The sequence below is a fragment of the Nipponia nippon genome, unplaced genomic scaffold, assembly GCF_047370975.1.
Source record: "Nipponia nippon isolate SJK-2023a ecotype South Korea unplaced genomic scaffold, ASM4737097v1 scaffold_5, whole genome shotgun sequence".
Classification (NCBI taxonomy): domain Eukaryota; kingdom Metazoa; phylum Chordata; class Aves; order Pelecaniformes; family Threskiornithidae; genus Nipponia; species Nipponia nippon.
The window spans coordinates 17,733,916-17,761,104 of NW_028262369.1; the positions used below are offsets into that span (position 1 = coordinate 17,733,916).

General features: G+C 52.5%; 2 protein-coding genes across 2 annotated transcripts in view; one reads left to right on the forward strand and one right to left on the reverse strand.

Annotated features, from left to right (window-relative positions):
* Positions 1 to 108: 108 nt before the first annotated feature.
* Positions 109 to 7,725, reverse strand: ZDHHC4 (zDHHC palmitoyltransferase 4). The gene is made up of 7 exons (XM_087732010.1): positions 7,363 to 7,725; positions 7,072 to 7,202; positions 4,593 to 4,666; positions 2,747 to 2,925; positions 2,517 to 2,642; positions 1,627 to 1,871; positions 109 to 535 (listed from the first exon to the last, which is right to left on the reverse strand). The coding sequence occupies exons 2-7, from the start codon at positions 7,192 to 7,194 to the stop codon at positions 251 to 253; spliced, it is 1,032 nt and encodes a 343-aa protein (XP_087588136.1). The 5' UTR covers positions 7,195 to 7,202; positions 7,363 to 7,725; the 3' UTR covers positions 109 to 250.
* A 5,432-nt stretch (positions 7,726 to 13,157) lies between these two features.
* The window catches only part of GRID2IP (Grid2 interacting protein), a 42,518-nt gene continuing 28,486 nt past the window's right edge, over positions 13,158 to 27,189 (forward strand). Inside the window, exons 1-3 of the mRNA XM_087732012.1 lie at positions 13,158 to 13,469; positions 13,569 to 13,721; positions 16,514 to 16,668. Coding sequence (XP_087588138.1) covers positions 13,158 to 13,469; positions 13,569 to 13,721; positions 16,514 to 16,668 — 620 coding nt within the window. The remainder of the gene's footprint in view (positions 13,470 to 13,568; positions 13,722 to 16,513; positions 16,669 to 27,189) is intronic.

Here is a 27,189-nt window from a genome sequence, read left to right on the forward strand (position 1 = left end):
GCTTCAATACTGCGATCGTGTCTGAAAAGACTAACAGGCTGCTGTCACAACTGGTATGAGTAGCGTTACAGATAAACTCGGAAGAACTCTAGTTTTTTTGAAGACTGGTTGGCTTTATGAAAACACAGTTTCCAATTATTTAATTGAAATACAGTAGTCTTTTTACAAAAGTTGTTTGGGGCATGAAAGCACACTGCTAAAATGACTTTTTACAAAAAGTTAAAAAATGCACATATAAAGAATAATAGCTTCATGTTTTCTTCTTTCTTTCCAACACTGTAGGAGGCTTAAAGATTTCCTTTAAATTCATCCAGACTCCTTTAGAATAAATGTTTTTGTAGACAACTCGTCTGTCACGAGGCTGCAACGTTAGATGGTGGGAACACCCGTATCTTCTGGATTTACACCATTCGTTGGAAGTTCGGTTGGTTAAGGCCAAGTATAGATTGAAGCAGCAGTATGCACCCAGTACGAGTGTGAGAAGAATAACAAAACCAAGCATGAAGACAATCCTAGGAAAAGTCAAGAAAAGGTGCTGCAAAGGAAGAAAATAATAACTTAGTTAAGAAGTTGGAGCGTTAAGTCACATGGAGGCATGCGACCACTGCAACGCGCCAGCCGAAATGCACATCCGTACGCACACGTAACTGCGCAGCCCCAGAAACAAGGTCACAGTCCTGTCCCCCATCCAGCTCGGTGATGGTTCGATCCTGACTGAATCTTTGAGTAAAGCACAAAGATTTCCAGAAATGTATTTCCTCGCAAGCCTTGCTAATATGCGGGAGTATTTTCTACGCTCGTCTGTCTCTGAATGTTTGTATTTCATATTGGAATTTTGCTTGTTTGGTTTTTTTTGTTGTTTCTTTAAATGAAAAAAATCATTAATGCAGATCATCTGAAAACAAACTGCCAAATGAAGAGGCTACAATCTGGTACAACTTCAGGTTTTGCTGACATCATGCAGTTTAAGCAGCTCTTTTCTGAGTTAAATTCCAATACTGGTGAGTGGTAATGGTACTGCTCAAACATGAACAAACATTCCCTGACCAAGATCCCTTTATAAGAGTATAAGGCTGAAATACCTGTTGTCTAGGATGAGGAGAAGATAAAGTATTTGCTACTTATCACCTTCCTGCCATACTACAGAAAGGGATGAGGGGATTGAAATGCAAATGACTCAAGTGCTAGAGAGACTCAAAGTCACCCTTTGCTTGTCTGTGAGAGAAAATACTCAAGTATCTAAATTCCAGGGTAGTAGGGTCTTGCTTTAACACCTCCATGAAGGTATCTCAAGGACTGTCAACTGTTTCCTAAGCGTTACTACAGTAGATGGTCGTTGGAATGTAAAGTCATTCTTTATGAACCAGACCTGCTGAGTGAAAGCAGCCTGGAGACGGAAATATGAAGAATGGGAGAGCGGAATGAAGCGCCGTGAGAAAAATCCCGTATTTTTAAAGTATTTTGCAATGGCAATTTTCTAAACTTAATTAGCTGTGTAAAGCTGGTAAAAAACCTGCAGCCTGTCCACATCCCGCCTGTGAGAACAGGTGGACTTAGAAGATTCCTGAAAGCAAAGACTGAGATAAACCTTTTTATAAGCTAATAACCCAGACAGCATTAACTTACCTGAATGAGGAAGAGAATCTCAACAGCATGCTCTTGTCCTTGGTCATCAATGTAACTCCCATGCATCATATTTGACAGCAGCACCACTTGGATGAGAAATGCTGCTGTGATGATTGCAATGGTTGCAGCCATGGCAGTCAGTGTGAAGAGGTAAAGGAAGAAATACTTTGCATTGAAGGCTCCGATGCAGTTGTTGACCCACACACAGTGGTGATCAAAACGATGTACACACATACTGCAGAAACCTGATGAGGAGTGAGTGACAAGACAGTTCAGTTTTTTGGTTTTTAAGTAATCATCAATTTGATTTTTTACACAGTTTAGGACAGTTTTTCATCTGAAAAAAAATCTATGAATTATGGTCATGATTTAGCTGATAGCTTTTTATGAAAGTACATTAATTTCATAAAAAAACCCAATACTAAAAACAAAGACCTGTATCTCATTTCCTCTTTTATTCACCAAGACTCAAAGACTTTGGTTTCCCTGACAGTACTGCCTAGCAAAGCATACGAAAGGTAGAGATTGTAGCTCCCAGCTTTATTTTAGATGATAACAGCAAATTCTGCAAGAGAAACACAAAGCCCTGAACTCAGGTCTTGACAGGTGATCATTTTTCATTTAACTTCTAGATCCTCAAAAGCTTGCCTACTCGTGACCCAAAATGATACCCTTGCCACTGGTAATTTCTGTGAGAAGAAATACCAGCAAAACAGTTCTATGGATGGGCAAAGGGCAGCTGTGATCTGGGACCCCAGTAAAACGAACACAATCCTGTGTGCATCGAGCTGGATAACAGAACAGATGTAGTGTGAACTGCAGTTATTGATGGAGAATTAATTTGGGAAACTTATTACTGTTACGCTTATCAAGGAAGTTAAGATTCTTACTGCAGTGTTTTGATCTGGCTGGCTTCTCCATGTTGCATGTAGGACACACGATGCCTTTCTGAAATAATACACCATCATATGCATAAATCTTAACCAATGACGCTTGATTTGATTTTGTTATTATACCTGCGAAAGAAACAAGAAAGATAGTAAAAGTAACGGTGTTTGTAACATTTTTTAGGTTCCATTTTCAAACAGCTACAGCTCACCATCAATCAGCATGAGCTTACCAGGATTGGCCCGGGAGCAGAGAATGAAGCAGCCCATGTTCCCGGCCAGCAGCAGGTAGGGCAGCAGGAGGAGGAGGAGGTGGAACTGCAGCTCCCAGCAGTAAACAAACACTTCCCACGTGTATTCCCCATACACTGCAGCTTGCAAGGCTATGTGCAGGACAACAAACAAACAGCTTCTGTAACAGAAAGGGGACAGTCTATTTAATACTCAGCATCCTGATTAACAGGTCAAGTACACTCAGAGGTGATCAGCAAAGACTTTCCAAATGCAAGCAGACACCTCTTTTAGGTTTTCAGGCCAGCATGGATTGCATATTAATAGTGTTTTCTCCATCCAATGGCTTCTTTTCTTCTTCCCACATACACTCCTTTAAATATGCCAGCTAAATTCACTTCCATTATTGTCATGGCCCTTGGATTTTTTTTCCAACGGTAGAGTCAAATACAAAGCACCCTTGGTGCTTACAAAATATGCCACAGCAATAGGCCACAAAATGTTCTGCCAGAAGACATTAGCTGTGTGCTGCTCTGAAAGCAAAGAAAACCCGAGTAAAAGGTAATCTTAAAAAAACTGTAATAATATAAGCAGTCGTTACGACATAAGCATGGCAGGAGGTGAACAATGGTGAACGCTAGTTCCAACCTGTCAGCAGACTACAGCTTCTGCAAGGCAAGTTGCACAACAGTTTGGCATGCAGGTTTGTTTGGGGTGCATCATACTGAGCAACAGCTTTCAGCAGGCTGGCAAATAGATGCTCAGATAAGCCACACATTAGGAGAGGACTGTTCACTTACTACAGTTCTCTGCATTACACATCAGTTTGCTGGACACATTAACGAGTGTTAAATAACTAGTGATGTGTATTTTACTACAGTGGGAAGCCCGTTGCAGATAAGCTCTCCTCTACTGCTCTCTCCTACACCATTTCTGTGTGTAATCCAGCAGGATCCTGCGGAGTCTCCTCTCAGCTGCAGGGCTACAAGAAGACACCCTCAAGTGCTGCACCTCACTGGACTTCTGCATGAACTGAAAAATCTCTCACTTCAATGAGGTGATGTGGTCGAAGGGTGTGCGTGGAGGATCAAAGGGCCTCCAGCGCACAGCATAATCTGGCAATGACAACTACACCAGGCTCATCAGAGAATTGCTCTGCTGCTGACTGCACATTTGACAGTGTAACCACCCTCTCTTGGACTGTGTTAACAGCAGAGAATCTGCACAGGAGGCAACAAAACAACTGCAGCACACGCTCAACAGCTGTAGATGTTACGCCCCTGAAGTGTCTGTCATACTGGAGTCGCTGCCCCCAGAGGAAAGCTACTTAAATCGTTCCTGAAGCAGACCCTAAAGCACCAAAGTTTACAGGATGCTACAAAATTCACCTTAATACGGCAGGCTGCACATTGGCAGCTGTGCAGCTTCCCCTTGAGCCACCTGGACATCCAAGCTGCTGGACTAAGACTAATGGGATTTGAGGGAGAGGAGGGGGATTGCTAGCTCGTCTAAACTCATTCTGCAGCTGCCAGAGAGTCTGCTGTAATTTTCTCGCGGATACAGTCTCCCATCAGTGTGATCAACATCTGTCACACTGGAAGCTACTGAGCCACATTATCTTTATTTGTCAATATGTTAAAATACTTCGGGGTACCATCTTCCCAACAATAAGCAAGGAACAGAAAGACAACAGTGTGGCAAACCTTACAGGGAATCTGTAATCCCCGACAAGCATCCCTAATGAAGCGAGAGTATTGCTCTGATGGTGGCAGGAGGTCACCTATAGTGGCCAGAAATACTAGTATAAAATAAGGTCAAAGCATTAAAAAAAAAAAAAAAGTGCAATACCTGGTGTGGAAGAGCCTGTGAAGCACCCTCTGTGTCACACTCCGGAGCTGTGTGGGGATTACAAATGACAATACCTGAAGCAAATGAAAACACTGCGTTATCTGAATTGCACATCACTTCTGCCTTGTGGAACATTCAAATAAAAAACATGTCACCTAATCCCTCAGTTATATATCACTGTAGCCCTATCACCGGGGAAGAAGCTCCTTTTCAGGGGCATCGGAGCTCCTAAGAATATAGGCAGACATGTTGCTGGGGTTTTCAAAATGGGAGTGAGGTTCCATATTCTTGGAAGCCCAGAAGGCACAAACAAATCTATCTGGGTTAATGTGTGAAAGTTATAAGGAGCTTATATCAGGTTATAGACTGGGTAACTGGCTAAGCAGGGGACAGAACTGAGCAATTTCTGAACTACAATATGCTTCATCAGGACATCTGACAGATGCAAGCAGAGATAAGCAAAGGGATAAAGCCTGCTATCCTCCAGAAAAAGGAAAAAAAATCACAACCAAAACCCAAAACCAAACAAACCCCACCAAAACAAAAAAATCCACAGTTCCTTCAGCTACAGCTATGATCCAGTCTGATTAACTCCACGTCTATCTAATTGCAATTTCAAAAACAGCTAGACACAATGAAGAAGAAAACCGCCTGTCTTCATTCAGCAAAGTCCTCAGCAATAGTCTGCAACTGCGGAATTGTTTGACTCTGCTGTTCAGAAGATGACAGATCTCTTCAGCAACATGCTTCTCCATCAGTGGTGAAGGAATTAGAGCAGCTGAGCCTATTTCTAGCTGACATGGAAAGAAAACATGCAGCAAGAGCTTCTTGTCTCAGATGTGAAAGACCAGAAGGCAAAAAGCATATGTAGAGTTAAGAAGATGTTAAATATTTTTCTTTTAACTGGTATGCCTCCTATCAGCAGTTCAAGTGACAAGTCTTTTTTAAAAGAGGCTGTGTACTGCAATAGGAAACACACAACTAGACAGAAAAGCAGCCTGCATGCCATTGCAAAATTCAAATTTAAATTAACTCTATGTGTGTTAGTACCGTCTGACATTACATTCAATGTCCATTATTCCCCCGCATACAGTACAGCAATCCCCTGTATTTCAGCCATTCCCTACACCACAGCAAAAGGCTCTTACAAATACAATTTGTGCTTGCAGCGATGACAAAAGTAGGAGAAGACCTGTACAGTGCATATAACCATCTCGCACAACTGAACTGCTGGCAGCAAGGAAAACAGGCTGGGGGGTGGAAGCTGACTTGTCACAGAGCTAGAAACAACTGTGCTGTGTGCCAGTTAATTATTTCATATTGCTCACAATGAATACTTTAAAGGATCTTACAGGAGTGCGGTCAAAAAATTTCAACAAACTTCCAGGCTTATACACTTCATTAATTACAGTCAGAAATAAATTTAAAATAGAGCATCTAGAGAAACTATTTAGATTACCTATATTTATTTCATGCGTACAAGTATCAATTACATTTCTCCAGACAATGACTTTACATCACAGTAGTATTTTAATTGCTGATTGTAACATATGTTTCATAGAAGCAGCCATTAAGAAATGTGGGAAAATAATAAATGTCTCTGCACAATGACCTGTGTGTCAATAAAGCAAAATTAAAAGAAAGTATAACACTAGTAGCAAAAATCAAAGTCTGTTTAGACTCATGTAAACAGCATTAAATATTATTTACAACTTAAATGATGATTCCCTTATCTTTTCCCTTCCAAGAACGCTACACCTTTTTTTTTCCTTCTTCATTCAGACACAGCCCAACAGACAAAAACATAAGCTAGTGCCTTTTCAATTCATTCCCTGTTTTTACAATAAAATGCCAATTCTTAATCCTCTTTTAAAGCTCTTCATTCCTCCTTCTTTCTTAGGAAACAACAGCTTGCAGCATTATTACAGATTCACATTAAAGGGCCTTCCTTAAAATATCTGCTACCAGTTAAAATTCTCTTCCTATTTTAATTCTCAAACCTCCCTCCATCTTCTTCGTCCTAATGACAGCAGCAAATACCATAAAATTGCAAACAGTTGGGGCCTCATTATTATTAAATTTCTCAAAGCTGACATATTACGGTGTCACTGAACAATGTACTTTTAGCATCGTGAGAAGTTCTATCCCTACTACTACCCTGCGGTGACTGCAGGCGTCCAGACTGGCACACGCAGGAACAGGAGCTGTAAGACACAAATGGTTTTTCACTCCCTGCTTGGGCAGAATCTCATCAGCCAAAGGGAAACGTATTTCTGTTTCCAATCCCAATTAGCACGTACCTGAGAGCAGTTGTCAAAACAGGATGAGGTATGAAATACACCATATCATCACTCTAACCACGTATACTAGCGTTTTTTATGGAGGAGAAACACAGCAGTTGCACTAATTTTAGCACAACGAACTAGGGCAGACCACCAGAATGAGAGCTGGTCATCGCTCTGAACACTCCGTTCTTTACCTGGCTTGCACCGTTGACACTTCTTGCGAGGAAACTCTCCTTCCTCCCCGAGCAGATGCAGAGTAGAGCAATAGTAGCGAGAACAAAACACAAGTAAATCAAGAAGAGTGTCAGAAAGTCCATCCTGAGCCCTGCAATGCAATGGAAGCAGCTGATTAGCGCCCCTCGGCCTAGCCATGCTTCACGCCCTGTCGTGCATCACTGAAACACAGGAACGAAGCGGCCGGGGCCCGGCCAGCGCGGCCGAGCCCCTCCGCGACAGCCCAGGCTTTATTGCAAGGCGCGATGTACTTCTGCACGGCCGAGGCCCGGCGACGGGCAACTTCTGACAGGGACGGAGCAGCCGGGCCTCCGCCAGGCCTCGGGGCTGCCCGCGGCCTGCCTGCAGCGGGGACGCCCGAGTCCCGACGCCGGGTACCGAGGGCGGCACCGAGGGCCGGCCCGGGGAGGCCGCTGACGGCGCCAGGGCCTGGGGCCCGCGGCCTCCGGGCAGCAGGAGCCCGAGGGCGCCCTGGGGACACAGTCGGGGCCTGCGGGGCGTCGAGGGCGACGGTCCCCAGCGCCGAGGGGCGCCGGGCGGCAGGGCGCTGCCCCCGGGGCAGGACGCCGCCTCAGCCGGCACCGGCGGCCCCCCCTCCCCGCGGCAGGGGGCGCGCGCACCGCCGCCCCGCCCGAGGCCGGCTAATCGATCGCCGAGCCCCGCTCGGGGATCCGCGGCGGCGGCGGCGGGGCCTGTCGCACCCGGAAGCGGGCGCGGTGGCGGGAGGTGCCCCTCGCCCGGCAGAGCCGCAGGGCTGGCGGCCCCCGGCACCGGGAGAGCAGCCCGGCCGACCCGCTCTGCCCAGGCCCTTCAGAAGGGCCGTTTCCAAGGACGGCGGCTCTCCAGCCGGCGGCCAGCACCCGCCGGGGCCGAGCGGCCCCGGGGCCCGGGCCCTTCCCCAGGCGGAGGGGAGCCGGTTGGCGGCGTCACGGGGCCGCACCCCGGGAAGCGTCCCCAGATCGAGCGAGAAAGCAGCCGTCGCCTCCTGGAGGCGCCGAGGCTGTTGGGGATTGCCGCTCGTTTCGGCCTTCTTCCTTCCTCCGCGGCAGAAAACGAAGATTAAAGCAGTAGAAATAAAAGTGAATTCATTGTTATAAATCCCAGCGTTGTGAGTGGAGTTGTTACGGTCCCGGGCAGGTCGTTACCTGGGCTGAGTGCGGCTGATGTGCTGGTTTCGGCTGTTCGCAGGGGGTGTGTGTAAGGCTGCCGACTGGCGCCGTGCACCTTGTGTCATCTCTTAGGAACCTGCGAAAATGTCTTCAGATTTGTCGCCTTTGGTGAAATCTCCTCTAAAGCAAAATCCTTTTGTCTTCTACAGGAGCTCTGAGCGTTATCTTCCCTTTTAATAGGGAGCCTCCTCTCCTACCATCCCATCCCACGTGCCTTTAGAAGCAGGGGTGAGTTCGCTCAAGTACCGGCGGGATCTTGGCTAGAACCGAGCTGGGGTGGACTAAAGCTGCCAGAGATAAAAGTCCCGTGCTTGTTCCTTACGCGCTGGCTGTCAACTGAAACCGTCCCCGCAGCCGGCGTGGTCCCTGCTCTCAGGAGCGCTGCTAATGAGCAGCCGATTGGGTTACGGTGCCTGGGTAGAGTTTGCCATAGAAACTCAGGCGGTTGCTGCCACTGGGTAACTGATCCAAAAGCTTCGAAGCTGCTGTGATGGTTTTGCCAGCTCTGCCGCTGGCTGGGACTCGGGCACGACAGGTAAGCCCTCTGAGGGGTGCTTGGGCTGCTTTGGCACCGAGAGGAAATTAATTGGCTTGGTTGAGATGTGGTGGCAGGAGATGAGATTGGGTTTCAGGAAGGGGATCTTGTTTTCCCTGCTAAGTTCTTGGCCCTCAATGCACCAAACCGGAACCTGAGAGAGAGAAATGCAGCCAAAATATTGCCAGGGCGCAGCCATCCTAGAGTGCAACCTGAGGCACTTTGCTCCTGATAGAGGATGTTGTGAAAAAGCCAGTTTTTCCTTCCTACTGATACAGCAAAATTTCTGTACTGCTCCAGGTACAGCTGTAGGTTTGTTTGGGACATTGGATGTAACCTGGCCTGTCTGGCAGCATGGAAGGGGGCCCAGGATGGGGGGCTGGCGGCAGCATGGGCTCAAGATGGTTTATTTCTCTGCAGGCAGACAGGCAGGGTTTGTGCGCCACGGTCCCTGTGCACGGTGCAGAGCTACCTGCGCTACCAGCCGGAGCTGCAGTGAGTGCCGCCGAGCAGGGCACCGGCACTGCCGAGGAGCTCCATCTGCTCTTGGTGGCCTTGTAGGCTCTTCTCAAGGACAAAACAGCCAGCAAATACTTTAATAGCAGGTTGAGTCTGAGAGAAATGAAGCTGATTCAATCCGATGCTGTGAAAATGAGTGAAAAGTCATGTCTGATCAAAGTCTAGCAGAAGGTCTTCAAGGAAACCATATTTTCATTAGCGTGGAATCCTATAACTTATTTCTTACAGGGATTAAAATTCACTGTCAGTGTTTTAAAGTACTCAAGTCACTTAAAAATGGTGGGAAAAGAAGCAGTTAATTCACTTGCTGGGAAAAAAAAAAAAGAATATCCACTGCAGTTTTTTTGTCTGCCAGTTTGGGCAGTGAGTAGCGAAGATGCCCTGACATTTTGTAGGAAGTTGTGTGCATTTCTGTGTCAACACGGGAGGGCAGTGCACACTCCCCGCAACGCATGCCCGTGGATCTCAGCTGCTGAGGAGGAGATTTGTGTTTGTGCAGAACCTGCGAGAAAGGAGCCGCGTCCCGTCTCTAGCAGAGCATCACCACCAGCAGAACTGGAGAGGACAGGAGGAGGAGGAGGGGGTCTCCAAGTCCCTTGCAGCAGTGACATGTATGAATATCAAGGGCACGAGCGAGAGGAAGACCCTCCACCACATTGTGCTCACCTTCAGGTTGGGCAGAGCAGGTCCCTGCAGCTCTCCTTTGTAAGGCTTTACCCGATCCCATGTCAAGTCTCCCAGCTTTCCTGGGGAGGTTGTTTCCCACCCAGCCCGACGCTGCCGACAGCTCAGCCTGCGCCGGTGCCAAGGGAAGACCAGATTGCTGTGTGGTCCATGGTGAGATGCAGACGGCCCCTCCCGCTGGTGCCGCAGCAGGATGTGTAATACCCTAAAACCTCTTAGTGTGCTAAGCCCTGGGATCCCTAAGTGCTGAGGAAGCAAAGGAGAAAACCAGAAATAGCAGCTTAACGGGGAGGGGATGCCAGCACGGGGGTCTCTGCTGTGAAACACTCTCAGCTGCTCCCCGCTGCGAGGACCCCTGCTCCCTTGCGCGGAGCAGCCTGGCTGGGGAGAGCTCTCCTGGCGAGCCCTGAAGAAGTCGGTTCAAACCCCCAAATCCCTGCAGCAAACTGTGCATTGTTTGGCAGACATACTCCCAAAATCTCTCATTTCCCACCCAAATTGCCAGCAGCGGGGCCAGCGAGGTCTCAGCACGCCCAGCTGCCATTTGGGAGCAGTGACGGCCTGCTGCGTCTCTGCTGCTTTGCAAAGCGCCATTACGTTGGATTTGCCCTGTGGGTAAGGGATTTCCTTCCACAGGCACTAATCTGTTTTACCTCCTTCCAGCTCCTAATTCCCCTCAGATCTGTGGGCTCAGGTCAGCCAGGACCAGCACAGCAATTAGTCTGTCCGTGCTTTTCTTTGCGATGGAAATAAAGTTAATTAGGAAAGGAAGAGGCAAGAAAGACCTTTCTGCGTGCTCGGCACTGACTCAGAGCGGCTGCAAGGGCGCAGGGCTCGAGTAAGAAGCCCAGGAAGGGGCAGCCACTGCTCTGCCCCAGCACCACAGCACAGTGGCCGTTTCACCCACCCCTGGACCGGCATCACATGCGAGGGCTGTGCCCCCAGCACCCTGGGGGCTGCAGCGAGGACACAGGAGCAGGGGAGATGCCCCTGGGAGCCCAGCGGGTAGGTGGGACACGCTTCCAGGGGCGATGGAGGAGAACTGAGAAAGCTTTGACCCCGTAGCGGGACAAACCTGCCGCTGGTGAGAGCCCACCAGGCTCGCTTGGATGGCTGCAGACTTCTGTAAGTGCTCGAGCTGTAGGGTGTAGCGGTGGAAGGGGGTGATGCAGCTCCCTGCAGCAAGGCGATGGCTGCTGCTCTGCTGGGCTTTGCCGCGGAGCTCAGCCCACAGTGGCAGTGGTGGGGCTGTTTCGGTGCTTACTGGGCTCTTGCTGGAGCCTTCAAAGCTTGTGCTCCCCAGCCCCAGGGATGCCCTGGCATTTGTTTGCCGATGGATTTCATCCCGCTCTTGCCAGACTTGCCCCATGCTTCACCCTCAACACTGCCCCTCCGGTCCTTGGCATCTCTGTACCTGTTAACATGGGCAACAGCTTTGTTTCCTCTTTAAAATAATAACAATAATGATAATCCCTGATTTTTATGTAGTATTTTAATCAGCACTGCTGTACAAAGGAGGACAAGATTATTACACTTATAATGTCAGTGACAGCATATTGCTTGGTCCTTTTTAATATTTCCTTATGAAGGTGGCACTTCTAGCGCCCTCTATAATACAGCCTTGAGTAGCTGTTTGCAACAGCAGAGCAGGCTCAGGTTATTAATACAGATTTCTGCGGTAATGCTGTTTTCCCTGCCCATCCCCACGATTCTGCTCTCAGAGCAAGCTGGTCCATATTATCTGTGCTGAAAACAGACATGAGAAGAGCTCCTTTCATCTCCCTGGCCTATAATAGGGTATTATACAATGTTTTTGATGCTACTGAATTTTGACCAAGATTTCCCAGGTCTCAAAGGAGAAGAAATGTCTTTCAGTCATTCATATCAGAGCCAAGCCGCCCCAAAAGTGGTGAGGTGGAGGTGTGAAGGGATGCCTTTGCTGTGCTGGCAGGAGCATGGACCGGAATGAACTGGGAGGGGAGCAGCCGCTTGGGGGACACACACCAAGAGCTGGCTTTAGGCTGCTGCTGGGCTTGGTGCCTCTGTGCCTGTGTTTGAGACTTTGTGATCCAAAGAGGACAAAACTCAAGGTGCATTCGTGAGGATGTTTTCTTGAGCGATTCTGAGTCCTTGTAGTCTCTGTAAGATAATTTGCCCAGGTAAAATAGTCTGTGGTTCCTTTTTGTAAATGCTTAATATGTGTTAAGTAGCACAGATGGAATAAACATGGGAGTAAAAAGCATCTTAGACAGCTAAGATCAAATGAAGAGAAAATCTGCATGCAAATTATTTTAGCAAGCGTCAGTGGACAATGCAGGCAGTTACACATCAGTGGTGTCGAAAGAGCATCCAAGTGAGCCGCCTAGATCAGCTGGTCTGATTTACCTTGGGCAAAGATGGCTTCTGCAGATGCTTAGGGCTGATGTGCCTGATTTCTCCTTGAGCATCCATGGAGCCGGTCCTAACCCTTCAAATGAACCACAAAGAAGTCCTTTTGAAAATCCTCATCTTTGTATTTCAAGATGCTGTGATCAAGTTAATGCTATACATGGGACACGGAGGGCACAAAGAAATACTCCCAGGAGAGCTGAGAGGATCTGGCAAATTCTAATGAATTTGCAGTAATTTTGCAGTTGCAAACGGCTAAAATATTGAGTATTGAGAAGAGTTAGTTAAAATAAGGCTGTCTTAAGTCATTGGATGATCTGTTCATTAACATGACGTGCCAGGGAAATTAAATAATCATTTTGCTAGACAAATAAATACCAGCAGGTGCCTAAACACACTTCGCTGGGAGAGGGAGGTTAGGTGCCACCGATTGGCGAGACAAGGGCTGTGCGAGGCCACGGTCCGGGTGCAAGGTGTAGCCCTGACCTTTCCAGCCAACTCAGCTTCCTCACTGCTGGTGGCAGTGTCACTGCCAGCAGCCTGATGATAGAAAAATAAAAGCCATTTTTAGGGGATATATAGAGGAAAACTGTCCCTCTTGGCGCATTTCTTCCCCATGTTGGGGGGGACACAGCACAGATTAGAGCCCCCACACCTGATGGGATCCACGTGGCATCAACAGGAGCTAACATTAAGGATGGAAAACACACCACAACTCCTTTTTTTCCCTCCTTCTTTTCCAGTTGCAGCCATGCCAGCAACCAACCAGGGCTGGCCTGAGGCCTTCGGGTTCAAGATAAGCGGGACTGGTCCATGCTACATCCTCTGGGTGCAGGAGGGCAGCAGTGCAGCAGCAGCGGGGCTGCGGCCGGGTGATGAGGTGCTGGAGATTGAGGGGCAGCCCGTCTCCTCCCTGGGCTGTGAGGCGCTGCTCGGGCTGGCCAGGCGCTGCAGCAACGTGCCCCCCAGCATCGGGGTGGTCTCCCGCCTGCAGCACGCCGACATTCCCCCTGGTCCCCAGGGATGCTTTGGCTTCGAGCTGGCGAGCAGCAGCCCCCCACAAGTGGCCAGCATCAGCCCAGATTCGCCTGCTGCTGCCTGTGGGATTGAGCCAGGGGATTACGTGCTGGAAGTCAACGGGATGCCGGTGATGCTGCAGGAGGCGGCAGCCGCCCTGGTGAGGTCCTGCCACGGGCGGTCCCTGCGGCTGGGGCTGCTGCGGCCACAGCGTGGGGCTGGCATGCGGGACCTCGTCCCCAGTGCTGACACCGTGCGCCAAGAGAGGAAGCAGAAAGCGCAGGAATTCAGCAGAAAGGTAAGTCTAGGGCATGGGGCAAGCAGCTGGGGCTGTGGGCACCCCCTGCACCGAGCGGTTTGGAGACCCCCACATTCAGCCTTTGCGGTGCTCTCGGAAGGGGGGATGCTTCTGGTTTGGTCACTGAGCTGGGGTGCAGACTGGGGACTTCAGTGCCCAAGAAAAGGGTCTGATAATCACTGGGAGAATAGATGGATGCTGCAAAGAGCTTGGAGATCCTCTGGGGGATGACCCCAAGTACTTATTCCATTGCACTACAAGAGTGTGTGGAAATGCATGGGGGCAGATCCCTCCCTCCTGGGCGTCTGGATGTCTCTTCAAAGTTTGAGCATGTCATTCCGCAGACATTTTAGCTCCTATTTTACTGCAAAGGGAAAACATCGATGTGATTACATCTTCATTGTGTTCCTGAAGGCTGCCTAGTGGGTAGTTTACCAAACACATCGCCTTGTGCTAATTATAAATTTGATCATGGTTGTTTTTTTAATCTTTCTAATTTCCATTTCAAAGTAACCTTTTAAAATACTGTTATGAAAATAACCAGGCTTGTGTTTTTTTGATCCCGAGCTAATAAAGGAACAAGACATTCATAAAGAGATTCGTGGGTATCAGCTGAATCCCCTCAGTCAGCTTTTACATTAAAGATTCACAAATACGCACTGAGGTTTGGATTCATAAGGTAGAGCATTGCATGTGAAACAGATACCTGCTGATTACAGGAGATTAACAAGAGGATGAAAGGTTGTTCCATGCTGCCTCCATTAAACCATGTAAATGTTTCTTGGATGATCACAGGAGAGCACTTTTGAAGAGAGCAAGCTGGTTGTGATGCCACGAGCGCCCACAGCAGCACCTCTGCCACCTCCCTTCCCTGCCCAGCAAAGCCACCCATGACGGCCCCGGCCAGCCTGGGCAGAAGCAGGTTTGCGGAGCACGTGCGTCGCTGGCTTCTGAGCGCTGGAGCACAGCTCGGCTGGCAAACACCTCTCTACAGGGAGTTAATGGCACAGATGTTTTAAGTGGCTTCATTTTTTAACATGATACAGAAAATAATAAAACCCAGTGGGGTGCTTTACCCCCTCGGTTACCTGGGAGCTTGGCTCTGGTAGGTGCTGCTGGTGCCATGAGCACTCGGGTACTCCTGCCCACCCGCCACAAAGCTGGAAGGTCGGAGGGTGCCGGTGGCTTGCATTTCATGCCTGCACTGCACACAGGTCACTCGCAAGCCTGAAGTAGGGAGGCTTTTCCCACCCTCATTCGTTTGGCAGAGCCCCTGTTTGAATTGCGCTCATCTGGCAGACAGATCGGTGGCAGCATTAGTGGCAGCAGGGCCATGGCTGAAGCGGGGCTGTGCCAGCCGAGCATCCCGGCAGCCTGGGGGCATCACCAGAAAGCACTGGAGGTGCTCACAATCTCCATTCCAGGTCAACATCTCCTCTTGTCCCCTGCGCGCTTGGGGATACACTGGGGACTGCAGCAACATGAGGGGTGGCAGCAGCCCCCCGTTGCCACTCACCAAGCTCTTCAGCCTCAGCCCAGGCAAAAATTTAACAGCGGCACCCTGGGATTCAGCCCACCCCGAACACCACAGTCTTTGTCATTTCTGTGCTGGACCTTGGGACTGAAAAGCATGCAAGTCTGCCCAGGGGATGCAGCTGCCTTGGCTGCCCTAGATTCGGTAACCTTGAAGTGCTGCTGCTGCCAGGAGCCCCCACAGAGCTTGCATGGCGGCTGCGCAAACCCAGCAGCACCCGGAGGGTTGTGCTGGGGGTCGCAGCGCTTGCGATGGCCCTCCCCAGGGAGCTGCCAAGTGGGACAAGCGCCTGGAGGAAATGGCTCTGCCCCTTCCCTGGGCAAGGGCCTCTCCCAGCCAGCTTTGCTGGGCGATGCCTGCCAGCTCCCTCGCAGTGCTGCCACAGGGGTGCAGACACATGCGCTGGGGAAGGGCGAGGGGTTCCCCTTCCCTCACTGCTGCCATTTCCCCCTGCGCTCGCAGAGCTGGAGGGAAGCAGTTATGCCTGCTGTCAGCACAAAACCATCACCTCATAGGAAAACCCAACACATGGAGGGACTGCAGGGTGGTCACAAGGAGCCTTCTGCATCCTGCACATATTTGCTGCACCCAGCCAGGCTGCACATAAGGCAGCAACAGCACCCACTGCTCAGCACAACCCCAGGGGAAGGGACAGCCTCCTGGCCTGGGAAGAGGCTACTGAGGAGGATCCCATGCAGGGTAATTGGCTGGATGGTAATGAGCTAATTACTCTGCCTGTCATGGCTGTCACAGGTGGAGAGGACAGGACAGTGGCTGGGAGCTGCTGATGCTTTCCAGGGCTGGTGCTCGTGGTCACGCTCCTTGTCCCCACTTCCCTGCAGCCTCCCGGAGTTAATGGCAGGACAGTGCCACCTGGCAGGATCAGGGTGTGATTAGAGGCTTGAATACCTCCAAAAGCCCATTGTGGTGCCCTCTGCCAGGCTGACTCCAGACTCATCTGCCAGGTTGCAGCCCAAGCAGAGTTTCGGGGTTTGGGGTCACACCGCTGTTCCGGTGCAATGTTTATAACACACAGACCAGTGATACCAGGGACGTGTGTGAGGCCCCGGGGTGCTGTGTGATGGGCCGACGTCTGAAGTTTCTCTTTCCTCCCTGCATGGGTTCCCTCCTCGTTGGCTGACCAGATGCTGCAACCAGACGGACATGTTTTCTGCACCATCAGTGCCTCTGTATGCACAGTTAACTGCTCTGCTGCTCAATGCCCCTTCCCTCTTCTTTCCCGGTGCCCATGCTGCAGGTGGATGACATCCTCGGTGACCAGCCGGAGGTCAAGGAGAAGGTGTTCACCGTCCTGAAGCAGTACGCCGCAGAGCGGAAGGTGGAGTACTTGGCATATGCCCTCTGCATGGTTCTCACCCAGGAGTCTCACCAGCATCTGATTGACAACATCAGGTACAGAATGCCAGCAACCTCCATGCTGGTCATTTAAACCACGAACATCCATCTGCCCATCGGTGACGAGTGTGCAGGGCTGAGCGGTGCAGGCACAGGTCAGGAGGTTCCTGTGGGGAAGATGCCAACCCCCTTTCCAAGGGGCAGCTGAGCTGAGCTTGGTGGGGTCTCAGCCCGGCATTCCTGTGCCCGCCAGCCTGCATGGCTGTCCTGCGCAGGGTGGCACAGGGGGACCTGCACCTGCCCACTAGCTACCACCGCACCAAAAGCTGGCCATCCACATGCAAGGAGCGGTGGTCACCAGCCCCTCAGAGCCACTGCCTCCACCTGCAGCGTGGGACGTGGCTCCTGTTTCTGGCCATTGCTTTGAAGGGAGATGGGATTAGCTGCAGACTGGCTGGTGATTCTCCAAGAGCTTGGCCAGAAAATAAACCAAGCTCAGCAAGGCAAGAGCTGGCGGTGGGTCAGGGGTCAGCCAGCGCTACCAGCAGCTCTGGCAGCAGTGGTGTCTTGGGGGGGGGTGTCTCTGTTGGGGCCATGGGCTGCCTCCAGGCCAGCACTACCCACAGCATCCTGGGGTGGCCGGGGCTGTGGTCACTCATCCCAGGATGCTCTGGCAATGCTCTGCTGGGCTCAGGGTTCCCCGCACCTCTTCAGCCTCCAACAGAGCGGCCGTGCCGTGGGTCTGCTGTTCTTCTTGCAGCGTGGGCCAGCACTGTGGGATGGTGCTGGTGCCGGTGCACGGACACGTGGTGGGGATTACGGCCAGGCTGAGATGACGGCCATTAGGGAATCAGGTCTCCATCTGGCCCCGCTCTGGGCCCAGCTTTCCAATTCCTGCTTTAATCAGTGGAATTGCAAGTTATTACAGTTACCATAACAACGTCCCCGTGCCGGGGTCTCCACTGTGCCTGCTGCAATCCAGTGGCGGGGAGGATGGGTCAGTGGCCCTTGCCACACAGCATCCCCCTGCTCTGCCCTGGCTGTGTGTGGGCCACCTGGGGACCCTCTGGACTCCCCCAACTGAGCGGGGACTGGCATAGACCCCTGCAGAGCTGGGGTGCGGAGGGGGCCGTCACCTCCCTGGCAGATGCCTTGTCCAGGTGCCCACGTCCAGGCTGTCCTGTTCCCCCTGAATGTCCTGGGGGGACCCGACCTGCAAATGGCCGGGGCTGGAGGCAGGGACGGATGGCACTGAGCCCTGCCTGAGTCATCACCCCAAACTAGTCCCAATCAAAAAAACCTCACCACCCACAATTCAGAAAAAAAATCTTTTCTCCAAAAAGATTCATGGAAATGCTTTGAACACCTCGGTGAGCCCTTTTGTCTTCATCCCTGCGGAATTAGACGAGATTTTTTTTTCCCTACAGAGAGTATTTGAATAAAAGTGTCTAAATTTTCCTCTGGACCCAAGCCCCTCTGCAGGGGGCACAGCAGGCTCCCCTCAGGGTGTCCCTGTCCCAGCGGAAGACAGCATGGCCGGACCCGGTGCTGCTGTCCCCGCCGCGCGGTGCAGAACTCGCCCCATGCCCAGCCCTGCGATGCCGTGGGGCAGCGCCTTGTTACAGCCCCCCAGTAATGCCGTCAAACCCGCAGCCGCCCTGTGCCCCCATGCGAAAGGTTAATGCCGGGGCAAGAGGTGCCGTAAATCAGGCAGCTAATCTTGGTTCAATGGAAATGAAATATTTAGCTTAGGGAAAAGATTTACTGTCTAATCTTAATGAAATGAAGTCAAGAAAATAAAAAAAAAAGGTGCTTTGGAGAGCAGGTTTCCCAGCTGCAGGGGTGCTGGGGAGGTGGGGGCAGCTCTGTGTGCGCTGCCATGCATGATATGAGCCACTTATCCTGGGGTCTCCCATCTGATGGGTTTGCTGCCGAGCAAGAGCTTTTAATGCTTTTAATAACTCACTGAAAGGTGGTGAGCAGCTCCCAGGTGCTCTGGATTTAGGGAGTGCTGTGAATTCACGTGGGTGATTTCTGCACAGCTCAAGCTGGTTTGGTCCATCGCTGGCTGAGGAGGGGTCTGTGCCCCGACTGGCACCCTCGGACTGGGGAAGAGCTGTGCAGGGGATTCATGCAAGTAGGGGTCCTGGCTCCGGCGCTGGCTGCAAGGGTGGGGTGCTGGTGTCGCTGTCTCACCGTCCTTGGGGCGCAGGGCAGCCACCCCTAGGCAGCAGTGTGTGTTGGTGCAATTCGGGCAAGCAGAGCCATTCTGAGCTGACCCAGTGAGCATCCTGGGGCTCGTTCTGCGGGACCACCCTGTGGGCATGTGGAGCTGTGCGAGGACAGGCTCGGGACCACACGGGTACCCATTGGCCAGCCCAGGTGTCCCTGCGAGGCTGTGCCTGGCTCCCCTGTTCTCAGAGACTGCTTCCACCCAAGACGCGGGGCGCAGTCCCGCACACCCACACACCACGAGCTCGCCCGTGCCTCCCGCCCTGCAAAGCTTGCTGAGAGGAGCCCTCGGAGGGGCTGGGACAAGGCCCTTCCCTCTGGTGATGGTGGTGCCCATGGGCCAGGGACTGGGGAGGGATGCTGGGTACAATGCTGGGGGTGATGCCAGCAAAGGTCCCCAACACTCACCTCACTGGTAGCCCCAGGCCCCAGCAGGCTGGCCGAGCCCTGCCACGGGGTGCGTGGCGGTGGCCCACTGTGGGTGACCGCGTGGCCCCCACCATGCAGAGCCAGGCGGCCGGTATGTCCCCGTCTGCCGCTGACCCTAGCACTGGCCTGATTGGATCTTCTCTCTGCACCAGCTGTATTTATTTTCGGGCGCTGCTGCTGCCAGCTGTCCTCCCTCCCCTGTCTGTCCCCTCCCCAGGCTCCCCCCGAGGTTTAACGTGCTCCCTGCAAGGTGCTGCGGTGCAGCGTAACCCAAGATACCCCGACTCAGCACACAGATAGACCCGGGGCTGCAGACACCTCTCCTCCTCCCATCTGTCCTCGGGCTGGGCTTTTTCCAGTGTTGGTGTTTTTTTTTTTCTTTTTAGCTCAAATGGATTTCATCCCATTTGCCCAGAATTAAGCTCCTGCAGATTTTAATTTGCTGACATTTTCTTCATCCGTTTGGTTGTGGATAGCAGGGATAACGCACGTGCTGCTCTGGTTCCTCCCTGCTCCCATCCCCTGCCCATATGGCTGGTGTGTAGTAAAGTGCACAATTGTAGTTCTGCTCAAGAATGATGAAATACGGCAGCGAGGGGCAAAGATGAGCTGTCTCGGGTGAGTAAGAACGGACCTTTCCTGGGAGCCGAGGGGGCTGGGAGGGGAATGGGTTTAAAGCAGCTTAATTCTCGAATCTAGCAACCCCTAGCACAGCAAAAATGAGATGTGCTAAAAGTTAATTAACTCTTAGCATCCGTATTGCATCAGAGCTGCTCTCGTCAGGGACTCCGCGGGCATCACAGCTCTGCTGGGGGAGAGGGAAATCTCTTATTTTGTGTTATTCCATCACCTGCAAATGCCAAAGCCCGGGTCTAGTCCCAGTGGAGCCGCAGGGTTTATCTCCTCTGCTCCCTGTGACTGTGCCAAGCGTGTGTGCAGGGGCTGTGTGCATCTCGCACCGGTGTGGGGAGGGGAACGGGTTATTTTGGGCAGGTCGGGGTCCCAGGGGCGTGCGCCTCTTGGCACTGCTCTTATTTCTGAGCTGTTTTCAAACCAGGGCAGAGCTGTAATTCCAGCAGAGGAATGGCGCTGGCTCTGCACCCAAGTGGTCTGCAGTGCCGTCGCAGCGGCCGTCGGCTTTTCCTCTGACTCTGGGGGCCAAAGTCACCCTCTCAGCCGAGCGGTACAGGTGGGATCCTCACCTGCGTTGCACAGGGGTTTAGTATTTGCACACCACCGCGTACTGGTTGCTGTCTCCCTTTGCACCGTGCGTTTCCCCTGTGCTGGCAGCAGCACCGGCGGTGCCTGTGCCACCATTGCACCAGCTCCCGGCAGCGGTGTTTAGCTTTGAAACATCTGTTTGCAGTAGAATTGAGAAGCGATGGAAACGCAGATCCTCTCCTCCCCCCTGACCTGTGGTGTTACAAAAGCTGGTGCATAAAACACCGGCATTGATGCGTACGTGGACATCGTCCCATTAACCTGGATTTAAATAGCAGGATGCCTGTATGCTCCGGAGCACATCCAGCCGTATTAATTCATTAGACGATAACTCTCAGGCTGTTCAGACTGCTATATGTTGTCATGGATCCCCTTTAAGTCACGTTGTGCTTCACTCTGCTGCAGGGAGAATAGTTAGGGGTAGTTTGTTACTTCGCTGTTTTGGTTACAGTCCGCTTGCTTCCCAACCAGCCTCTGCTCCTGGGGGAAAACCAAGGCGTGCAGCTGAAGCTGCTGGCCCGCGGTGGCTGGGCCGAGGCGAGCGCCGCTTTGATTGCAGTCACTTTTGATCTCTGACAAAGATAAAATCGCTGCCCATCGGGGGTTCCCTTATTATGGGAGAAATTCTACCGAGCTCATTTTAATAATGCTCCAAACACAATCTATTTGTCTCAGCTTGTATTTCATGGCAATAAAATCACTTGGCATGTTCCCGTATTAAAATACTCCAGCCATCTGTGACTGTCTTTGGATAAGAAATTTCATTTAAGCCATCAGGATTTATATATTATGGATTGTGCTGTTACCCTGCTTGTCCCCCCCCTCCACGTACCCACTCCTCCAAGGTTGGGGGGAGCTTTCTGGTGCTCTCGAGTGCCGATGCGGCTTGCAGCCCCGGTCACTCCCCGAACCTGCGTTGCTCTGGCTGCTGCCTGATGCAGCACTGCAAGCTGCAAGGGGACACTGTCCTCCTGCCCGCGGTCCGGGCAGACCCACTGTGAAACCACACAGGCGGCAGGACGATAATGGAGGAAAAGCAGCTCTTGTTTGCCTCTGTTTTAAAAAATCCCTAATCTGATAGCCGGACATATGGTCAACTGCCCAGGAATGGGAATTAGGGCAGCAGGAAAAAAATGTGCCGGTGGTGAAAACAATTGGGAGCGGAGTTCCTTTTCTACCTGCTGAGTTCAAATAGGTCATGACCAAAATGCCTCGGTGTAAAATCTCCTGTTAGGAGATTAATTTCTTTTGACAAATCGAACTACAGCTGTAAGGCAGATTATATTAGCCTGGCCTGCTTGCACACCACCACTGATTTGTAACTTTTATTTTGGGAAGTGGTTACTTGATCTGAGTGTTTTCCAGTATCTTAAAAAAAAACAAGGAAAGCTGCATTTGTCCTGGTGTTCCCAGCAGAAAGCAGGTTGTGAGCAGTGCCTTGGCGGAGGTGACTGCTCTCTGCGGCTCCGAAAAGCCAGGGGGGTGACAAAACTCCCTGTGCCACAGGGCAGCGTGGGGTGCTGGCATGGGGCATGGGGTGTGTGGGAGCTGCTGGCGGCCCTGCGTCTCCCCAGCACAGTGGCTGGCAGGGTCCCGTGAGGCCGGGGTTGCATGGAGCAGCCGTTTGCACCCACTGACCGGGCCACCATCCCCAATACCTGCCGGGCGATGCTGGGCAGGATGGAAGCTGCAGAGAAAGCCTTTCTGGGGGTTTCTTTGAAGGTCTCTGTGTCCCCAGCAGCTGACACTGTTTTCGGGAGAGGCGCAAGCACCCCAGGGCACCGGTGCTCAGCTGCTGATGGGGAAGGTGACCCCCAGCTGGGCACGGGCTGCGATGCTGCTCCAGGGAGGCTCTTACCAGCAGATAACGCATCAGTCGTTACTGGAGCTGGTGCAGGGATGTGTCATGAGAGGGTCACCCTCCCCAAAAGCTGCTGTGTGCAACTGGGGGTTTTGGGCTGTCCGCAGCCAGAAGTGGGGTGGCCGGGGAAGGGCTGCGAGGGGCTCCCGGCCCCAGCGCACGGCCATTGCATCCCACCTCATCTGCGCTCCCGGGTGGAAAAGCACCTTCATTCCTATTTAATGATAACAATGGTCACATCTGCAAAACATCTGCAGCCTGATGAGTGATTACTGAGCCTCCCATTACCGGGATAACAGGATAACAGCCCCTGTGAAAATCGCAGGTCTGTGCTCGCTGCCAGGCTGGAGCGTGTCCTGCTTGTGCACAGGGGTTTGGAGACGCCACGTCTGTCCGTGGCTGTTGGTGCTGCCGGGGCTGGAGGCCAGTGCAGGGCTGCCGGCACCCCTACCCATGCATACCGGGGTAACAGGGAGATTAGGTTTGAGAAAATCTGCGCAGGTTCATAAGCAGAAGTCCTGTTACATGGGTAAAGCAGTACACGAGTTTTCTCTCCCGAAAGCATGTGAATTTTAGCATTGCAGCACGCTGTTGGGGCAGAAGTGCTTTTCCAGACTGGTAGTTGTTTGCACAGTACAGTTCAGACATAATCCAAGTGTAGCTCAGTATTTTAATCCACCCTGGGATGTGTTTTTCTGCACAACCAACAGACTCAAGGTCAGGTCTTTGCTAGTTGTCTTGGAGCTAAACTATACATTTTTCATTTTTCCTTCCTTAACTACCTGGAGATTGTATCTGATGTTGGCAGCTCTGGAAGGCTTCAAATCCTCTTCATCAAACATGAGTGCTATGTTTAAAGATGGCGTTATTTAAATTAAAGATTTTTTTTAATCTTCTATCCCTAATGCAAGTCACTGCTGTGTTACCCTGGGGGTAAATGATGCTCTGCAGCTCAGGGAAAGGTTTGGGACCATGACTGTGGTTCTGGTCCTGGTCCTGGTCCACCCTGGGCAGCTCTGCCTGTGCACCCAGCAGCCATGCACCCGCCGCCGATGCCGTCGTCGTTTGCCTTTAAGGTTTCTCACCCATTACAGAGGCATGTAATTTAAACAGAAGCACTTTAGAAGTCAACTAATTAGCACCAGGCAGGCATCCCCCTGGAGTTCGGTGGAGCCGTGGCCTCCTTTCTGTTACGAGATCGTTCCAGCTGGAAATTACAGCGACTGCAGTTTTTAGGGAAAGCGAGAGGCTTCATCGCTGCGAGCCGGGGCAGAGCCGGAGCAGGGAGGGCAGAGCAGGCGCTAAAGCCAAATTGATAAAAAAAGGAGGCACTCGGTAGATGGTAAACCTCTGCCCGGGACTGAGAGCGTTGTGGGGAGGCGAGGGCGAAGGGAGGCAGGGACTCAGCCCAGGTGAAGTTTGCTGGCGAGCTGGCCCATCTGGCCGCGGTCCCTGCGCACCGCGGGGGTGCCAAGTGGCAGGGGGGCACCGGCTGGCGCACGGTTTGGTTGTTGGATCCGGCCGCGTCGTGGGCGTGAGCCGAGGCTGAGACTCAGCTGCATGAGGATCTGAAGCATCTCCCTTTTGTTCCCACCGCATCCTGACAAATGGGAAAGGACCGGAGTTTCTCTCGGCATTTTCGGTACGTCTCTCTGCTCCGCTCCTCCGCGTGGCATGCATGGCGTTGGATGTCCTGGGAATGCCTCACGCCCTGGCAGACGTCCCCGCGACGTCTCTCCTGCCTCTGAGCTGCGGGGACCCTGCCTCCCGGTGCTGGTGTGGCCCTGCTGCCAACCTGCGCCCACCGCAGCAGCGGCACAAGGGTTGGGGGGAGCCGAGCAAAGCTCAGATGAAAAATTGGAGGTGGGGGGCTGGGGAGAGGCGGGAAGAGCACATCTGGGTCTGCTTTGTCCACCAAAGCACATCTGGCTTGCTTTGTCTCCGTGACTATAGTCCAGCAAAGGCATGGGCAATGAGGACAGGAGCTTGGGGGTGCTGCAGGGGCTGTGATGGAGCAAGGGCTGGGGACCCCTCACTCCTGGCCCCGGCTGAGCTCAGGCTCTGAGAAACTTGGGGCTGCTTTCACCTGCTCCCAATGGGGCTGGAGCCACTGCTGCTGCCCGACTCGAGGGGAGGCATCCTGCACCGGCGAGTCTCAGCACCTAGCACAGGGTGGAACCATTCGGGCGAGCTTAGTGCCCATCGCAGGACATGCGCCCTTGTGAAAGGTGGTTCTCCACGGTGCTGGGCTGGTGGGGGAGGCAGCTCTCAGTGAGTGCAGGCTGCAGAAATGGGACTGTCCGCTCAGAGGTGAGCTGTAAGTGACCCGCCTGGGAGTTTTACAAACAGTGAGTGTGACAAAGACTGAGATGTGCTAAACAGCCTCTGCCGAAGTGAGCCCCAGAGCAGGGACTCCTGGCTGGGCTGCTTCGGAGAGGGAGTGAAGGTGAAGCAGCTTGCAGCCTCTGGGGCCTCTCCTGGCCTGGAAAATGCCCTGAATTAGCATTCATGTGTTAGAGCAGGCTGAATCCTCCTGAAGAGCATGTGCTGACACCACTGCAGAGGAGGGTTAGTGCACTGGGGCCAGGGAGCAGGCACAGGGCTGCAGCGCCCAGGGCTGGGAACACCTTTCCCATCCCCTCTCCAACAGGGAACAGAGCCAGGGCTGACCTGGAGCATGCAAAGAGGAGGAAGAGGAAGCTGAAGGCATGAGGTCTGAAGGCAGCCGAGTGCTGCACGGCCCCCAGGCCCTCCCACAGGCATGTGCAGCCTGTGGGGCTGCTGGGACAGTGGGTCTGCCCCTGGTCCCAGGCTGACCTCTGCAAACAGGGTGGGCGCATCGTGCTCCCTGCAGACAGGCAAAGCTGGGCTTGTCCCACGGGATGGCAGGGCGCTGCAGAAATAGCCGTGGTTTCCCGCTAAGCACTGGGCACCATCCGCCCTGTGCTGGTGCCGGTGCCAGTGCTGGTGCGTGCTGCACAGGCAGCACTGCACCAGAGCAGAGGACAGGCTGAGGTATCGATGCTGTCTAATGACACCCCAAGTGCTGCCTTTGGTGGGTCCCTCATTAAGGATCAGACCTGAGCACACACAGTTTGGAAGCCAGCACCCACTGAACCACAGGGCATCGGGGAGCTCAGGGGATCCAGCCCCCAGCAGCACAGGGCCATCCCAGGCTCCCCAAGTCCACACTGCAAATTCTCTCAAAGGGTTTTGCAGAAGGAAACTATTGTGCATGCTTTAATAGGATTATTTTTACCAGTCACTTAGCTCTTCTCCTTGCTAAGACACCGTTTTACTTCTACGACTGAGTCAATTCATGGTGAAACCCTTAAAGCATGTCCTTGTGCCTGGTTATTGAGCTAGCCGTACTTTGCTCCTCAACCCTGAAGTTTGTCAGCCCGCAGGCGAAGTAGCAGCAGTGCAAAGTGGGACAGCCCTGCTGGAATGAGCAGGGCCAATTTAATTTGGCCAACTTAAATGGGAGCGTGCTCGTTTTGCCTGCATGGAACCCGGACTTTTCCCAGGGCAGAGGCGTGGGGTCCTGCTGGGACTTGCTGCCGTCGTGCCGTGTCCTCCCTTGCTACGGGGCTGCGGCAGCCTGCATTCCCACAGGAGCCTGCTTACAGCTGGGTGAACTATTTATTAGCATGATTTCATTCTTTTCTAGCTGCTGCTTAATCACAAATTGACTGTGAATTGTACCAATGTGTTACTTATTTTAAATTATCACCAAATGCTTTCCATGAGCATATGTCAGCCTCGGGATGGCTTGCGATCTGTCTGCTCCTACTCAGCGTGAGCATCAGCTCTTATTTTGAGTTCTGCCTTTTGTTGGGGGGAAATGCAGATATCCTGGTCCTGGTAGATTTGGGATTTGAAGCCTCCTCCTCCTTCTCCTCTGGCTTCACCCAGGCTTTCAGGTTCCTTTGGCAAAGTTGCCTGAGGGACAGGGGAGACCCGTGGGAGCCCCCCGCCAGCCCCAGCCTTTCCAGCTGCGCTTCGTTAGCAGTCGGCCATCATCACAGCCATGTCGTGCTGGCAGCAGGAAGGTGCAGCCCCTCGGAACAAGTTTCTCTGGATCCTCTGATGCCAGCTGTGAGTTTGGCCCAGTTAGTGCCCCCCCGGGAGATGTGGTCCCCGGGTGGCTTGGAAGTGATGCTCACATCCCTCTTCCGCCGCAAGTGTCGGAGTTTGTGTTAATGTAGGGAGCACGTTCTCATCCGCCACGAGGTGAAGAGCACTAATGAACCTCACAAGATGGTATTGTCTAACGAGCAAATGCAGCTGCGACAGGCAGCCCTGCACAGGTCCAGGGAAGAGTTGCTATAGAAACACACAGAGATAACAGCTCCTCCAGAAGCCCCCAAATGTGCAAATGGGAGGGCAGGAATAGGTGAGCAGGGTGTCAGCGTCTCACTGTTGTGATGGCAGAAGGAAAAGAAAAAGCATTTCGCTGTGTTACAGGGGTGAAGCCCTGGCTGAGGTGGGAGCGGTGCAGAGGCACTCTCCCCGCTCCCTCCTGGGATCCCGCTTTGTGCTTGCTGTGCATCCCCCGAGGGTCCTGGGGGTCCTTGTGGGGGGCACAAAGGTGACTTGGCTGCTGGCAGAGCAGCTCCTACCGGGCAGAGGGGAGGTGGCCTGAAATGGAGCAAGTTCCCAGCGGTGTCCCCTTGCCTCCAGCATCACTGTGCCCATCCCCACCCCTGCAACACCAGTGTCTCCCAAGGGGTGCAAGGCTCCTACCTGGCTGTGGTGGGAGCTGGGGGGTGGCAGAAGCCAAGGCTGGAGCCCAGGAGAGTGGAGTCCAGGGCTCCCGGCAGAGGGGCTGGGGC